Genomic DNA, 17,629 nt, shown 5'->3' on the forward strand with positions numbered 1-17,629 from the left:
TTGTCATGGCTTGTTCATTACATTTTTTCGTATTAAAATTTAAAATCTGAGCATTAGAATCGTTAAGCATGTTGAATCTGGTCGAAGCTGATGATCGATTACTGCTGTTACAATGATGTTCACTCTATTGTGAGTTAAATATTAGTTACAGTGCGGTAAAGAAGTTAAATAGATATATATTTTGAATGGATTTGAAAAATATTTTGAACAGGTTAATACAAGGGCTTTTAGCATTTGATAAACTCAGGATCACTTGGTGGGTATGTTTGTATTTGACAACAGTAAGTATACATTGAATTATATCTTAATACCATTTAGAAAGCTTGCATATAAGATCACTAGAAGTTGTGAAAAGTTCAATAATTTTTTTTATATAAGAGACCTTATAGTAAAACCATCTGTTAAAAGCAAGGTCACTAAAAGTTAAATCTACCCTTACCTTGGAATCACTTCATTACATTGCTCACGTCAGTAAAATAAATATGACTGACACGATTTGAAAACGTGGAAATTGGTTAAAAGCAGGCTAAAGAAGAGAAAACTTTAATTGATTTAATAATGTTCATGTTATTATTTATTTTATGTAATTTTAAGTTATAGTCTAAATTTTTAACGGATTTGCGACCTTCATTGGGAGTGCATTTAGCTAGAACTTTTTAAAATTTACATATTACAATTTCTTTCTTCGACTTTTCAGATTTAGTGTTCACTTACTGACTGCTTAAAGCATGTATAGTATTACAAGTTATACAACTCTTACTTAGTGCTTAAATATCTTAAATTTAATTAGTTGAGCTAATAACCTACTTACCTATTGAAGTTTCACAACTTTGTTCCCCTTCTTGCTTTTCGCGATTTGAAATTTTACTTTAATACTGTTAACAATAATAATTACAATACTTTGGTATTAATAATTGCTGTTGTTAATACAATTATTAACTTAACTTGTTTATATTTTATTCTTCCAAAAAAGGCGTTTGACATGTTAAAGGGAATAATCGAAGGGGAAGGAAATGCGTTTTCGAAACGTGTGACGAATTACAATTGAGTCACGTTTTCCCCATGGCCTGCAGAAGCAGCAGAAAAGATAAATGGCAAGCGAAAGCGGACTTACTAAGTCGATGGGAGCCTGCCACTGACATTATGGCCGATGCAGAATACTCTCCTGCAAGGGATAAATTAATTAAAGAAACTTTGAAAGATAATAATAAAAAGTTGATGAATGTATTTGTGAATATTGATATGTAGAATGCCTTCAATACTTAAGCTATGTAGTTCTTAACTCTTACCGCTAAGCACGTGAAGGTCGACGGAAACGGAAGCACTATTCGATGGCTCACAAATGTAGGTGTCCGAATCCAGCTTCCGAACGCATGGTATTATTAACGAACCGATCTGTGATGTATAAGTAAATAAAAATATTGTAATTTCGTGGCAAAAACACTTTATACTTACCGTATTACTACTGCTGTCAGCATTACCGAATATCGTACGATCGATTTCTGTGTACCAACCCATTTCATTATCATTTGTGATTTGTGTTTTGCCGCGAAACCAGATAATGTACGCTGGTGGGTCCAGCGTATCACGAACAATACAGTGCAATGCCACTCTGCTGCCCGCCTTCACGAAACGATTGCGATCACCAATAAGTTCAGTGTGGGGTACTAGTGGAATAAAAGTAATAATTAAATATAATATACATATATGTATGTACATATATGTATATATAATGTAAAGATTATATAAATTTTGTTGATATAAGGTTGTGAGAAATGCCATGAATTACTAGTGGTACTCATTTAATGTCGCAAATTGTTGAAATGGTGAGAACAATGCAATGATCCATCGTAAAATTTAAGGAGTATATTCAGAAAACCTGCCGACATTCAAGCGACTATTTAAAACTATTTAAAATTCTAAAACTGATTTACTAAACATTTTATAAAGACATACATATCTTTTTTCTCTAATTATCCCTTCTGGTTCTGTTGAAATTTGTTTCTATGATGTTGTTACAAAGAAATGTAATGTAGTGGAATGCATCCGACACTTACCATAAAGAAGGTTTACTTGGCTAGAGTAATTATAAATCCAGATAGTCTCTACTTACCCACCACTCCTAAATGGATTTTAGCGCTCATTTTCGGTTCGGTGGGCACTTGGCATTCATACCAGCCTTCATCGCTTTTCTGTACGTTTTTGATTTGTAGTGACCAAGTGTTATCGCTCTGGCCTTGAAAAATAGATTGAAAGCGCTGATCGGAGATGAAAGTTGCTTGGTCGACAGATAGAATATGTCCATCGCGGAGGCGCAGCCATGAAATTGGCTTATTCAAAACGCGCTGAATCTGTTGATGAATGAAAACGATTATGCATTCTGATGAAACTTTTTCATGTGTTTTTAAAAATATCTTATGAAAATACACTAAGTAGTAGGCTTTTGTGCAAAGAGTGAACGGAGCTTCATTTTGTTTGCGGTAGGTATATTAGATAAAACCACTTACTCAAGAGCATTGCCTTGAAGTTTTGTTAATTAACAAGTAGACTCTGCACCAAAGGAAATCAATCGTTGAAAAGTGGTTTGCTAAGTTTGAACAACACGAAATGAATACCGACTACGATGAAGTCAGTGGACTCCCTAAAGAGACTGTTACCGACGAAAATATCAAAAAAGTCGCCAATAATAATAAGGAATTGCTGATTCTGAAGATTGTTTGAAATTATTTAATCGTAATAAAACCGAATTTTTGCCTTGTTATTGGACAGTGAATGACACATGGTTCAATTATTTCACACCGGAGTCCAATCAACTGTCTGCCGAGTGGACTGCACATTATGAACCGATCCAAAGCATAGAAAGACGCAAAAGACGGCTGGAAAGGTTATGGCATGATTATTTTGGGATAGATGTGGTATAGTATTCATCGACTATGTTTAAAAGAGCAAAATCTTTACATTGCCTTGTTGAAGCGTTAAAAACACCGAAAATTGTCAAAATAATGAACACCAAATGTGTAATAACTTTTAACCACTTACGTTGCATGATAAATAGGCGTGATTTCCCAATTGAACGGTAATGTTTTTGGTTGTCAGAGAAAAGTTTGGACGGCGTCTGTTCTGTTGGTAGGCGGCAATATAAAGTTGGTCCTCGGATTTCGTAGACATGCTCGATGTTACTGGTTTTATTGAAGGAGTTGGGGGTGGATACTTTGTCAATTGGTCTATAACAAATGGCGATAATGGTGGTATAAGTGTGGGCATCGAAAAGCCTTTTAAGAGGTCGTCAGGTGCCGATGAAGTCTGTTTCGATGATACAGTTGAAGGTAATGAAATTGGAATTGATTGCTGGGCTACAGGTGGTGTTGAAGATGGCAGTCCATAAACAGTTTTCACTAAATCTTTAGTTATTGGAGTCAAGGAGTATTGTTCAGCTAATATTGAATGAGTTGTCATTGGATTTTGTGATAAAGCAGTTTTCGTAGTTGTGGACAATGAATCTACAACAGGTGTTATTGTCATAGACGTTCCTGTTAAAGGTATCGCTGCGTCCTCTGATTTAGCCAACGTTGAATCTGAGAGATCAAAGAATACCCGAATATTTAAATATTGTAATTAAATTAAATACGTTTTCAAACAATAATGGTTTGCATATGTACTACGTAAGAGCTTCACTGCATTAACTGTTGGTAGTCAGTTGTTGTGTTTTAGATGTTAAGGAAAAAGCTAAGATAAAGTATCAGAAGTCAAATGATCGATTTTCCGATTCTTTATTTGCTTTTATCTGTACGCATATTACAAAGTTCTGTTCTGATGCCTTCATTGCTTGAGGTTTAGTTATTTAGTACAACAAAAGCAGCTTAGGAGAATAATGGAAAGTATGACGTAAATGTAATTTAGTTTAAAATTTTTAATATTGGTGAGCTAGTTTATGAGGCAAGCAATCTCTCGCATATATTACTATGTATATTAAAACCTATTGCTTCCAACGTTTGGTTAAGCTTTCTTTATGAAACAAAACCTCCTCAGGGTACCAAAGGCAAAGAGATGTACTCTATGTTAGACGTTTGAGCCAGTTTCTCATCTCGGTCGTGCTGAGAACCTTGTTGTTATCCGAAAAATGGAAGGAAGTACACAATTTATAAGGTTATGGAAACTAATCTATTACACTCTTATCAACATCGATTCAATTGTTATTACTAAAGATGTATAAGAGGTCTTTTATGCTTCTGTTGGTAAAATAACATTAAACTCGTTAGTGATTTTAATAATTTTACATTTCATATATTAGTGAAATTGTTCATAAATGGTAACTGTAGCCATAAGAACGGGTGTATTTTAACAGATGACAGATGCTGCCTGCCACCTGCTATCTTCAATGCACCTTTTGGAGGTGCTGGCACACAATTATGTTAACATATGTAAAGATCTTGTAATTATGTATATTTACTTACTCGATTCCACTAGTATGAAAAACAAAATTGCTAATAAAAATTTCCATGTTATAATGCATGAATTCATATCCTTCATAATTTGATGATGGCTAGTGCCGTTGCAGTTATTATTAATGTCATTCTCTGCTTGTGCGTTGTTCGTGTTCTTCATATTTATTCGTCTCTGTAGTTTTTCTATGGTTAGAGTTGAGATTTTTGTAAACTTGTAGACCACAATTGTCCGACTCTCTTTGTGTTTCCCTTGAGATATATTCACGCTGTGATTTTGTGATGATTATTAACGGCTATGGTAAATAAAAATAAATATATTAAGGTAAATCGTGGGTGCAAATATTTACTGCATTTTTATTATACTAGTCGTTCGTTCACATTCAGTGTAGTTGGAACTTGATATACTTGAATTCAAAATATTTAACTGAATATTGCGGTATTATTTCGAATATCAACCAGTTAGTTTTGATTCACAATTCTATTTATTCAAATTGCTCGTAACTGACTCGAATGTGAAGATATGTGGTTTTCTATATTTTTACTTACGCTATATGTGTCACTGAGTGAAGAAAAAACAACATGTTGCTAGTTGTATTCATAATTTACTGGACCTTAAAATTTTAAAGAGAGCTTTAACAGTTCAGAGGTATACCAAATTACCAACTAACAGTCAGGCGAACAAATACCGCTAATAATTTTTAAATATGCTCTTATGGGACTCCAAAAAAGGTAATATTTTCACCATCTCTTTATATTTGAATGCTCGTATATCCAATATACACAAAAGCACAACCGGCGGGCTGTTGTGCACGATATGAGAGGGTAATAAAGGTAATAAATGGCTTTTCGTTGCCAACATATGTCTGTTCGATTTGTACTATATGTACGCTCATAGCAAGAAAATGAAAACACATTTAACCACAATTTTTAACACATTTTGCAGTTTTTCTTCCTCATCTTGCTTTAATCTCATCGCAAAAAACTATCAATATCAGTATAGAGATGCCATTTTTAAAACTTAAATCACAATTGCATTGTTAGTTAAGCTAGGAAAATAGTCACTATTGCAACCGCATCAGATGTCTTCAACTCAGTGTAAGAGCTTTTTCGCTGATGTTGAATAAATGAAGTTCCTATTAGTGATGTAGGGATGCAGTGACGCCATTTTGCTCCATTTGTCCGATGTTTTTATACTCTGGCAACCTGTTGCTAAAGAGTATTATAGTTTTGTTCACCTAAAGGTTGTACGTATCATCTAAAACTAAGCGAGATAAATATAGGGTTTTATATATATAAATGATCAGGATGACAAGAAAAGTTGAAATCCGGGTGACTGTCAGTCCGTGCAAGCTGTAACTGAAATTTGGTATGCGGGTTTCTTAGTACAAAACAAATTACGACTTCGTAGATAAGCCCACGCCCACAAATTGCTATTAAGCGAAAACCAATAAAATGCCATAACAAAGCACTAAATTAGGATACAAAACTTTAATTTGGACAAAAATTGTCAAAATCCGACAAAACTGTTTAAGCCGCTAGGTACGGAATATATGGCCCCAGTATCTATAGTTGACTTTTGACTGAAAATATCGGTCATTGTGTGAGACATGCAATTGAAATTTAGAGATAATCCTTTCCTGACAATAGCAATTCGGTGTACATATAAAAAATGAGTTGAATCGGGTCAATACTTCCCTAAGCATCCATATACCTAATATAATGATTTTCGAACTTCCAGGTGACTTTATGGTGCATATATCGGCCAATATTTTAAAAAATTAAAAAACATGTTTCATTCAATACAGTATATTTTTTTACCTAAAATATATATGACTGGGCGGAAACTTGACCTACCCACCATATAACTATTACCAGTATTTTAGAATATCCGGCTGAATTTACTCCATATGATTGGTGATTGTATGTGAGGTACCTTAATGATACTCAGGGAATATTTTTTTTAGTATCTGGCATGATAATAGTTAATAGATAAAATCGGGTCGGTACTACCCCAACTCCCACATACTACATACGATGATTTCGTTTTTCTAACAAATCGTATGCCGAATTTGTCGGTCAGTATATGAGTTATATAGAGTGTAAGAATCTATAAAATTGCTTAGATTCCGATCCTCTGTGTGATGGTTTCCGTCTTAAGGTATTTACTTGGCTTTGATGCTTGCAAGAGTATGAAATGTTCGGTTGCACCCGAAATTAGCCCTTCCTTAGAAATAAAATTGTTTTATTTCTCATTTTTCACTATGTTTCGTTTTTCATTCTTGACATTTCAACTTCGCCAAGCACTTCTTTCGCGCGCATGTCCGTTTCAAATGTTTCAAATATTCATCAGCGTTTACTTTCCTGATTATCCTAAGAAAACACACATGTGCATGTTAATTGTCAATTTCATTTCCATTTGGTTGAATTCTTTAGATTCTTATTATTCTCTGATTTAAATAATCTCTGCGAAAGGCCCCAGACAGAATATCAAGAATGGAGAAGTCGCAGTCAACCGACCCAAAATCGTGTGAGATGGCGACATCGTATTGAGGACGTATACTTCAGTGGGGGGGATTCAAAGAAAATTTTGTTTTTTAATATTAGCAATCAAATTTTTTTTTGCACACAAAGAAAAGTAAATAGTTTAGTCAATATAAAACTATTGAGTTCAGAATCGATTTTCCTTTATGAATATGATTCCGCCGGGAGAATTAACCCTGTTAAATTTAAAAAAACAGCGCTTTGGCGCCGTTACTGTAATATCGTCAATACAAGTTAAAAATCTTTGTTGGAAGAAATTTTGCTGTAACTTTTTTGGATATATGGTACATATTTTATTTTAGCTGTACACTCTTGCATTAACAATATATTAAAACAATTAAAATGAAAAGGGCACTGTTCACATATCTGTCCAAATCCGCGGACACGCCCCCATCGTTTAAATATCCCAGGTAAATCGCTTTGTGAATCGGCAGTTATTGCTTTCTCCCGCAATTAATAAATTGTTTTCATTGCCATAAGTACAGATTTAGCGGGGTCCATTTGTCTGTATATAGCCGAACTAGATTCTTAATTATACCCTGAACAGGGTATATTAAGTTTGTCACGAAGTTTGTAACACCCAGAAGGAATCGTCGGAGACCCTATAAAGTATACTATACATATATAAATGATCAGTATGTCGAGCTGAGTCGATTTAGCCATGTCCGTCTGTTCGTCTGTCCGCCTGTCTGTATATATACAAACTAGTCTCTCAGTTTTTAAGATACCGTTTTGAAATTTCTCTTCAAGAAGCTGCTCATTTGTCGGAACGGCCGATATCGGACCGCTATAACATATAGCTGCCATACAAACTGAACGATCGGAATCAAATGCTTGTATGGAAAACTTTCACATTTGACAAGATATATTCACGAAATTTGGTATATGTTATTTTCTATGGCAACAATGTAATCTTCGAAGAAATTGTTCAGATCGGTTAACTATAGCATATAGCTGCCATACAAACTGAAGATCGGAATCAAGTTCTTGTAAGGAAAACTTTCATATTTGACAAGATATATTCACGAAATTTGATATATGTTATTTTCTAAGGCAACAATGTAATCTCCGAGGAAATTGTTCAGATCGGTTAACTATAGCATATAGCTGCCGTACAAACTGAACACATAGTTACTAACAGAAATGCACCTGTGAAGGGTATTTAGCTTCGGTGCAACCGAAGTTAACGTTTTTTCTTGTTTTAAATATCTGTTTACTCAATTTTGCATGTGTCCGTTTGTCGAAATGACAGATATCAGATCACTTGAGCATACCAACTGATCGATCTAAACAAAGCTCTTGATAGACAACTTTTTTATTTTAGAATATTTTCCAATTTTCGAACAAATTATTCAGATCAGACCACTATTGCCCATAGATACCATACAAATGGATCGTTCGAAAACAAGATCTTTTTGTTTATTAAGTCAGCTTAAGTCGACTTGATTCTTCTTCAAATCAAACAATTTGGCTAGAAAGAACTAGCAAAACGTTTTCCAGATGCAAAACGGCCGGTTAAATTTTCAGATTTAGGTCTACATACATACATATGCAACAAAAAAGCACTTGTGAAGGGTATTATCTATTGGCATATTTTCAAATTCCTACCACTCTCTGCTTGAGAAATATTGTGTAAAATTGTTGTTAGTTAAATAAATGGTTTCTAAATTGTTTGACTTCTTTTCTGGGAAGCACTTACTTAATGGTTATATCTGAAACAACTGCCTTAACTGACCTAACCAAATCATATACCCACCGTACTCTTGAAATACTTGTTTATAAAGTAGAAGAGAATACCAGAAAAATTTTGTAAGGCGTCATTATTATAGAGAAATCTCCGTAAACAATACTTCTGATCATGTTATTAGTATATAATCTTTAAACTGTAACTTTCAGTAATTCCAAAGTTTTATATTTTTGTTTTGCCTTGCTTTTGTGCTTTTTTTCTTTTCGCACATAAATAAATAAATAAATTACACGTATTTTAACCTAAACTTAATTAATAATCGTTCGTGATACTTGTGTGCGACAAGTAATACAACTTGCATGGTTTATATTATAGATGTGTGTATTCCAGTCAATTTATTCCAGGCCCTAAACTTCATTACACTCAAGAAACAGTTGATGACAATCATATCCGGAGCGTCCCCTGCGTCCCGCATCGTATAAATGTTCGAACTTACCATCGCTGGTGCGATCCAGGAAGTAGCTTGTAGCATAACTGAAAATTAAATTTCTTCGTTGATTACTTCCACCGTTTTCTAATACTCGCAATACTTACGATCCCAGCTGGCAGAAGATGCTGGCGCCTCCAATTTCACGAACACATTCTGAGTTTGCTTCACACATATAGCGTTGCATACATTTGTCGTCCGCATTGCGGTAAGTACGCACGTAACCTTTCAGAAGAGAGAGACCGGCAACTGTGGCGTCACTTACCGAGTCCCGTTTGCCCATCGAGCGAGCGGACAACGACCGATGGGAGAATGATGTCTTCAGTGCATCTAGCAGGTTCATCACGATTTGAATGAACTGAGTCAGCCGAAATGCAAAAGTAGATAGAGAAGCAATAATATAAACAGAGAATAAAGAAATTACGTTTTTTTCATTAAACTACTCAAGAACATACATACATATGTATGTATAAACGAAGATTTAAGTATAAATATTTATTTATAAATGTGTGCGTGTGCTAATAGCTGTGTAAGCTTGCCAAAGTGTGCATAGGTAACTAAAGTACACAGGTAAATTATAATGGAGAGTTATGTGTTTTTAGTTGGTTTTTTGCATGTGAGTACTAAAATGTGATCTGTGTAATGTTTATATTGCTATTGTTGTAAAATGTGTATTGTAAACATTTCTTTATCTTCTATAGGTAAAAGCATTACGTTGTTTACATACTATTTTCCATCAATTATATTTTTAATAGTTTGTTTATTTTTAATTTATAATTTACTAATTCATCAAAATGTTCTTTTACCTCTCCAGCTTGTTTCGCCATCGAATTCACTTGATCGGGATCTTTGGTACCAAGCACTGATGACAGCACAGCAGCTAAGATGTTCTGTTGCAAGCGAGAAACCACACAAAACCAATAATTCCACACACCATTCAGTTTGAGATAGTTTTCAATATTTTATGTATTGATTTGTTTTGTACAAGAACAACAAAAATAATGGTAAAACAAAAAGAATAGGTTTTTGGATTAAAAATATTTATGAAAACAGATTCTACGACTACGCATACGTACATATGTAGGTCTGGTATGTACATACATATGTAAGTATGAATTTAGGCAGTGGAATTTGAGAACTAATTAAAGACAGAGGGAGGGGCATACATGTGCAAGCACATCTGCAAATATTCCGTTTTTGTAGTTTTTTCTATCGCGAAATATGGTACTAGTTACACTCTCAGCAAAATATCTAAACTCAAAACAGATATGAAGTTATATATGTATATAATATGTATATAGTATAAACGATCACGATGACGAACGGGCTAAATTGCGGGACTTTTTGTTCGTTCGTGCTTGCGAACTTGAGGGTTGGTGCACATGTTCCTTGACCCGAGAGGTTGATACATATTGCAGATGGGCGATATCGGATCACTGTTGCGGTTATGTTGAAAGCTAGTAAATACGAATTTTTCAATTTCCGTTTCATTTTATATCGCAAATATCGGATAATCTACGATTTGTGTATATTATCGGGCCATATGTACATATGTAATATATTACAATTGCGTTCTATGTTCACGGATATGTAAGTATATTCTATAGTTTAATGAATAAAATGGGCGAAATTTTTTGAGTCTTGTGAGAGAAGTAATCGTATCGGTTACACCCGAAATTAGCAATTTCTTGCTTGATTTTGTTTATGTTTTACGTATAATTCAAATATACAACTATTATTTGTGCATATTTAATACTATCGTTAATTAAGATTAAAGTGAACCATTGGATCTGTTTGTCTGTACAGATATAACATAGTTTGTAATTGGAAATTCTGTTAGAATCTTGAAGTTTCATACTGCACTATGTATCCATACAATATGTTGTATGTACATTCTAAATAAACCGTTTGGTAAAATAAAACATACACCTAAAAATATAAATATAAATAATTAAATAATTTTATGAAAATCATAAACTAACCATTGCCCTTGTTAAACTCTTTTCTTATATTATATACATATGTATGTATGTATCTTACATTGTTGAGTGGTAAAGCATGTAAAAGCAGTACTTTTTAGTTATATCTAAGGAATTATTTACACTAAATTATAAAATGCTATGGGATTGTATAAAGTGCACTTCAAGTTTCTACTATGCAAAATGTGATTCAATTTGAAAAATTTCTCCTTACCTGCATTGGTGAGCCGCCGTTGTCAACCTTATCAATGCCGTCGCTTGGAGCACCGCCTCCCAACAGAGTGTTAATGATTTTTAGACCTTAAAGTTGAGAAAGAAATGTAAGTATTAAATAGCAATTTTTACCCCTTGAATATTGCACTCACCCATTGATATTACATTGGCCCATGGTGAGCCACCAAAACCGACAGAGTTGTCGATATCGTCAGACTTAGATGGCGCGTTAGCTGCTCCATTGAAGAACATCGTTAAAACAGTCGACAACATATTGGACCAGGAAAAACCAGTGGGAGTCTCGCTTAGTTGGTTGACCACATCGCCGTCATCTTCGACATCATCTAAAGCCACTTTTTTTGAAGCATTGGGTTTCACCGCATATTTTCGGCCCGTGGATTCAGCTGTTGATTGATAAACAGGTGACTGCTGCATTTTCTGAAGAAGCTGCCGTTGGTAAACTTCATTTTGGGGATAAGCATATGTGAGGAGCAGGTAGTTGGTAGAAACTATTAAAAGTAGCAAGTAAGAGTAAAGCCGGCGTTGGTTAAGCATGCTGTAGGGAGAAAGATGAAACGGTTAATTTAAAAAAACACAGCAAGTGCAGTTGAAAAAAAAGAAAAGTCAACAAGGATCATGTCTACATGATATTCTTATTTGCATTTTCCTAAACGATATTAATGCGACAACCATATTTTTTAAGTTTTTGATTTGCTTTTTACTTGCTCATTGATATTTAACAGGTGTGTTGCAATTGTCATGTTTAAGAAGAAATTGTGCATTGCGACTTTTTCCACTTACATTTTCTGAAATCATTGGTGCAAAGCAAAAAGAAATTTAATATTATGAAAATATTCTTATTATTTCGAGATTATGTGCTAAACGAAAAGGCAAATGTATAATCTTCAGATGAGTTTACTTCAATGGACCATTTTTTTATACAAAACACTCATTCTTCCTAACGAGTAAACAACCTAACTTAATATGTGCGAGAAAATTAACTTAAAGAAAGTTCAAATAACGGCACAAATTAATCTCTTCGTATGGTATGTATACTGAGGAGATGATTTCTGTTTGAGACGCGCCGATATCTTACGTTCGTTTATTACAATTAAGTGTGCTTACCGCTTTTCTCAACAGATGTTTTCAATTTACCCCGGACTACTGAATATATTCACTATACTCTCCCTGCTTGCCAGTTAATTTCACATATGTATTTATGTATTTAGCTCAATAAGTATGTATACTTAGGTATAAATTTCTGTAAAAGTTCATTTGTATGTGCATATGTGTACTTGTAGTAAAGCTTCGGCTGCTAAGTAAGTCTTTCAAGTTGAAAAGAGAAATGCAACTATCGTAACAATTGTCTTCGAATAGCGGCACTTGACCACATTTTTGTTGTTTTTGTTGTTTCTGCTGTTTCTGCTGTTTCCGCTGGATTTTCTGGTTCTATTCCCCTGTTAGCACTACGATAATTGAAACGAGTGACACAAATCGCATGTTTTAGACTGCGGTAGCTGTTCGCCATGCAAGCATAAGTTGCCATGAGAAGCACGCCAGCACGTTCCTCGATCGCCATAAGCAAATTAAGAAGAATTTGTGAATTATGAAAGTTGAATTTTTTATTGCCAGTGCTAATCAATCAAATACCGTAGTTGATTAATCTATACTTTCTACGTACATATGTATGTATTTATACTATTGTAGTATTTGAAAAATGTAAAAAATCAACCTCAAAACCGAGAAAAACATAATGGAGATACTGTATACCTTGCGAAGCGACAACAAAAGATTGTACCGCTATATGCCACCTGGTAACGGAAAAATTATATATGCATGTATGTATGTCATTTGCGTTCTTTTGGTTTGCAATTTGGAAACATTTGTATCTGATTTAATTCATAATTACCGCTTATAAGTCGAGTTCCGGCAGAGAAAGTGAAATTGTCGCAAGACGTTTAAATTAATTGTTAACATTTAATATATGTATATGAAGTACCTATACAGTTACTTTGGTATCATTAATTTTTTTTTTTGGAGATTAAGCGAAGATGAAAATGGAAGACACGATTGCTTTTTCACTTTCATCAGTCCACACATAAAATCAAAAAACAAAAAAGCCGCAATATGAACAGATAAAGGGAGAAAAGTGTAAGTAGAAAAGGCGGAGAAAAAAGTAAAAGTTTATTGACCGTAAAAGTTGTGCGTCTTTTTTGTCGCTTTTTCAATCATTTTCGCCGGGCTAACATATTAAAAAGAGAAATCATTGCCATATATGCAGTGGTTATTGATTGATCCAGGGAATAATTAGCTGTTGGTTATTAAATTTGCATATAGGAGTATAAAAGACCCATCCTCCCCAAAGCTCACAACAATATTAATATTGCTCAGCTTTGAAAATGGAAATGGATTTTGGGTTCAAGTATTCTGATATTTTTAGAACGTCATTGTGATATACATATAGCACGTATGTAAATAATTTTAATTTGATATATCGTGAAATATCCTTCCTTAAAAGACAATATGTACATATATAACAATTTTTTTTTTGTTTTTTGTAATCAAAAATTCACAAAATTCACAAAATTCACGGTCTTATGAAGAGCTTTTGTGAACTTGGAAAATATACATACATATACATTCTACCATAGCCTTTAAGCGTTCATAAAGTATCATTTCTTTTATATAGTAATTAATGTGTGGACTTAATTTCATGTGCGTCTCACGTTTTAGTTAAATTGAGCACAACTATGCACTTTGGTTGATTTTAAAATCAAATACAACGCAATTACGAAACCAAATCGTTTACTTTTACTTTGAGTGATGCAATGCGATTTATTCGGGTATCCAAAAATGCATGGGTATATAGACAACGGCCCTTAAAGTACCCAATTTTTAATTTTTGTTTAAGACATTAGAATATTTAGTAACAATAATTTATTTTTCAAACTGTGTGTAATAACTACATATGTACATATGTAAATATTTTTTTCTGGTATTTGAAGATCAAAATTTGTATGGTACTTGTATGTTTTGCTGTGAGATAAACTAAAGACAATTGCGCCAAAGTAACGGTATAAAATATGGTAGTTAATAAACTTTCTTTACTAATTATTTTCCCATATACCTGTTCACATACATTCATACACTCGTGGCCACGCAAACCTTACCACTATACTTTCTTAAATTTTTTTCGGACTTTTTCGTTCGTTCGGGATTTTCTTCAATTTTGTTTTTTTTTTATGTTTTTAGTTAGCATAAGTAAATTAAATTATATTATATAATAGTTTTTAGCTTATTATGTTTAATGAGTAAAACACAAATTAGCTTTTCTGTGCTTATACAAAAGCGGCCGAATTTATTGTTTTTAAAGTGATACACCGATTAAACTTCGTGTTTCAACTAAAATCAAATAAAATAAAATATTAATTTCAATTGTAGTGTAAATGAAAATAACTTAAAAAAGTAAAAAAAAAAATCATTTTTTCATCGCATGTCAGTCTTTTAAATTTAGAGCTCATTTAATAAAGCTCACTATCTTTCAATTGATTTATCTATATCTGAATGTGTTTTGTTTTTAATTTTTAATATTTTTGATTATTAAACTATCATTATCTTATTTCTAAATAAAAAAATTTTATACCGCAAAATACTTGAAAATTTTTAGTGGTAAGGTTTGCGTGGCCACGTGTGTATGGACATACATACATACATCCATATTCATTTCGCAACAGTTGTACTTTTTCTATACGTTTGACAGTTAAATAAAACAAAAAAATATATAGTGTATATTTCATATCTTAATTCGATATAAATGCAGAGAATTATGTATGAGTGTATGTATGTACAATATGTATACCTACACACACTGCGCTTTTAAGCATAACAAAAAGCAGAGTGTGTCAAGTCAACAGTAAAACTTTCTCCACTCAAGCAAAAGCCGAATGCCAGCCAATCAACAGATGGAATCACAACAACTACAACAATATAAAAACGGTATGTGCATACATACATACATATTTACATACAAGTATACTGATGTAAAAGTTTGTGCCTGAATTCGTTTTGGTTAACTGCTTCGATATACATACATAAGTATAAAATTTGTAAGGAAATGATATCAATTATTAAAATAAAGCTTTATAATTTCAAAAGCAAAACCGAACTATGTTAGTTTATCTTTGAACTTGACTGAGATAATTGTACGTTATTGTGCATATAAACATATAAGTATGCCGTTGCATATGTTCAGATAAATTCATTTAAATGCTTTTGTTTTGTTCATTTCCAAAAACTCTTAAAAAATTTCAAAATATTTTACGAAATAGATCTATGTATGTATGTATCGATTTTTTGTCCATGACTTCGACTAGGTAAGCGTGCTCTTATGTATGTACATATGTAGCACTTATCTACGTACATATAAATTTAATTGTATTATAATTATTATGTTTAAGACAACTTCTTCGTTTCGGTTTCCCATATCAAACAGCTAACTTGTTTGTATTCTTTCACAATTGTTGTTTGCTGTTGCTATATTGTCTTTTTGTATATTAACGATTTAATTCTTAAGGTTCTGTTATGACTGTCGTTTTGACCTACATTGTAAAGTATATTCGAGTGTGTGAACTCGAACAAGCACGAAAACGTGAGCACACAATAGTTGGTGTAAATTAGTCCTAATTCGCTAGAAAGTGCATTCATATGCACATTTTTAATACCGCCGTCCGCTATCCCATTTCGAATGCGTAAAAAATTTGCATACATACATACATACATATGTATCTTCTTTCTCTCATACGGTTATATTGGTTAATGCACCTTAAGTTTTGCTGAATTGAAAATTTTTAGCTTTATGTTAAGTAGATAAATAACTTTCTAATTCTTTCTTAAAATATTATATTTCAGGGCTTCTTTCGCTTACTAGCTTGTTAGTTATTTCAATCCAATTAACTTAACATTGGACATTTTAAAAGATCGATCATTACAAAATAAAAGCCTTATCGATTCGTTCATTTAAATATAACGCCATAGCTTACTTTTATTTGCCTAAATTCTTGATATTTTTGTCAATGGTTTCCCGTTTTAAGCAGAAGGCAGGCAGATATGCTATATACATACATATGTACATAGGTATTTACTGATGTTTATAATTTCTGGTAACAATAATTATTGAGCGGGAATTCATAATTGATTAGAATAACTTGTAGTTCTTTGAAAATGAGCATGGACTAATCACTGAAATATACTAAGTTCTTAAAAAATATTCACGTCAGATATTCACTGATTTTACATTATATATTTATAATATACATACATACATATATATTTTAATTGTACACATTTAATTATTCCGCAAAAGGCAAGCCTCCGTGCTAACATACACATTCACGCAAGCCTTCCGCGGATCGCTATCATAAAAACTCACCTGATTCCAGTTGGTGATTTTCTCTTTCGCAATTCACTTGTATTCTACAGAACTGTGCAGTTAACTATTTCTCGTAACTGCGGACTCAATCACTTTAATATTTGCTATTTAGGATCTTTTATCCAACTGTGACACTTGCGATGAGAAATATATATATACTTTTAACATAAACGTTAACGTTTGTAAGTTAAATTTTCACTGCACTGACGTTAATCTTGTAACTTGTTAGGAAATTGCCGACATCTGCATACACAGTACGATTTTCTTTGACTATAACAAAAGTATTCTTGCTCTAATTTGCTAACTTTTCACAATCTACACTTTGGTTTCGTTTTGGTGCTTTCTACGGTGATTGTATTTTCGTGCAGTCGCTGTAAGCGATTTCTTTCGTCTGAAACAGCGATCGCCTTGAACTTGGGTTTATATAGTCTGACCCACATTCCAACGCTGTAGGAGCGATTAAACCAACTACCAGTTGAGAGTTGCCGAAGAAATTTACAAGCAACAAGTTGCAGCAGTAGTTTTGTTGCCGCTATTGCTGTTGAAGACACATATGCTCACAGTGAAGGTAACGAACGTGAAAATGGCAGAAGCACAGTGCTGTTGCAGCGAATCAATGCTGAAGCTAGGGCAGCTTTAGCGCATGCGTGCATGGTTTTACAAATGTTAGTTTCGTATTCAGCGTCGCTTTGTAACTCCACGACTTGTATGAGCTCAAATTAAAATTTAAGAGTGATGAAGACCACAAAAGAATATAAACAGTAGTAATATTCCAACAATCACTCATAAATGTAAAGTTAGCAGAACATCATGATTAAAGAAAGCAACTATTACATTGCTTCAGTAGCT

At 33.3% G+C, this 17,629-nt stretch overlaps 2 protein-coding genes across 6 annotated transcripts; both read right to left on the reverse strand.

The window, feature by feature from the left end:
- Window positions 1–900: 900 nt before the first annotated feature.
- On the reverse strand, window positions 901–5,577 carry LOC126767728 (uncharacterized). 3 transcript variants are annotated; one of them, XM_050485291.1, is made up of 7 exons: window positions 5,188–5,577; window positions 4,455–4,738; window positions 3,040–3,575; window positions 2,114–2,351; window positions 1,456–1,667; window positions 1,290–1,395; window positions 901–1,165 (listed from the first exon to the last, which is right to left on the reverse strand). In XM_050485291.1, exons 2-7 carry the CDS (start codon window positions 4,603–4,605, stop codon window positions 1,050–1,052), a joined length of 1,359 nt encoding a protein of 452 aa, XP_050341248.1. In that variant the 5' UTR covers window positions 4,606–4,738; window positions 5,188–5,577; the 3' UTR covers window positions 901–1,049. The 3 variants fall into 3 exon arrangements, with proteins under 3 accessions (XP_050341248.1, XP_050341249.1, XP_050341247.1); XM_050485292.1 differs by having other exon boundaries at window positions 5,132–5,577; XM_050485290.1 differs by having other exon boundaries at window positions 4,992–5,577.
- A 3,212-nt stretch (window positions 5,578–8,789) lies between these two features.
- Window positions 8,790–17,159, reverse strand: LOC126767731 (uncharacterized). Of its 3 annotated transcripts, none has more exons than XM_050485300.1 (6): window positions 16,781–17,159; window positions 11,505–11,908; window positions 11,354–11,439; window positions 9,967–10,050; window positions 9,268–9,518; window positions 8,790–9,207 (listed from the first exon to the last, which is right to left on the reverse strand). In XM_050485300.1, the coding sequence occupies exons 2-6, from the start codon at window positions 11,905–11,907 to the stop codon at window positions 9,081–9,083; spliced, it is 951 nt and encodes a 316-aa protein (XP_050341257.1). In that variant the 5' UTR covers window position 11,908; window positions 16,781–17,159; the 3' UTR covers window positions 8,790–9,080. The 3 variants fall into 3 exon arrangements, with proteins under 3 accessions (XP_050341257.1, XP_050341258.1, XP_050341259.1); XM_050485301.1 differs by lacking the exon at window positions 16,781–17,159 and adding an exon at window positions 12,154–12,418; XM_050485302.1 differs by lacking the exon at window positions 9,967–10,050.
- Window positions 17,160–17,629: the final 470 nt, after the last annotated feature.

The sequence above is a fragment of the Bactrocera neohumeralis genome, chromosome 2 (genome assembly GCF_024586455.1).
Source record: "Bactrocera neohumeralis isolate Rockhampton chromosome 2, APGP_CSIRO_Bneo_wtdbg2-racon-allhic-juicebox.fasta_v2, whole genome shotgun sequence".
Taxonomy (NCBI): Eukaryota; Metazoa; Arthropoda; class Insecta; order Diptera; family Tephritidae; genus Bactrocera; species Bactrocera neohumeralis.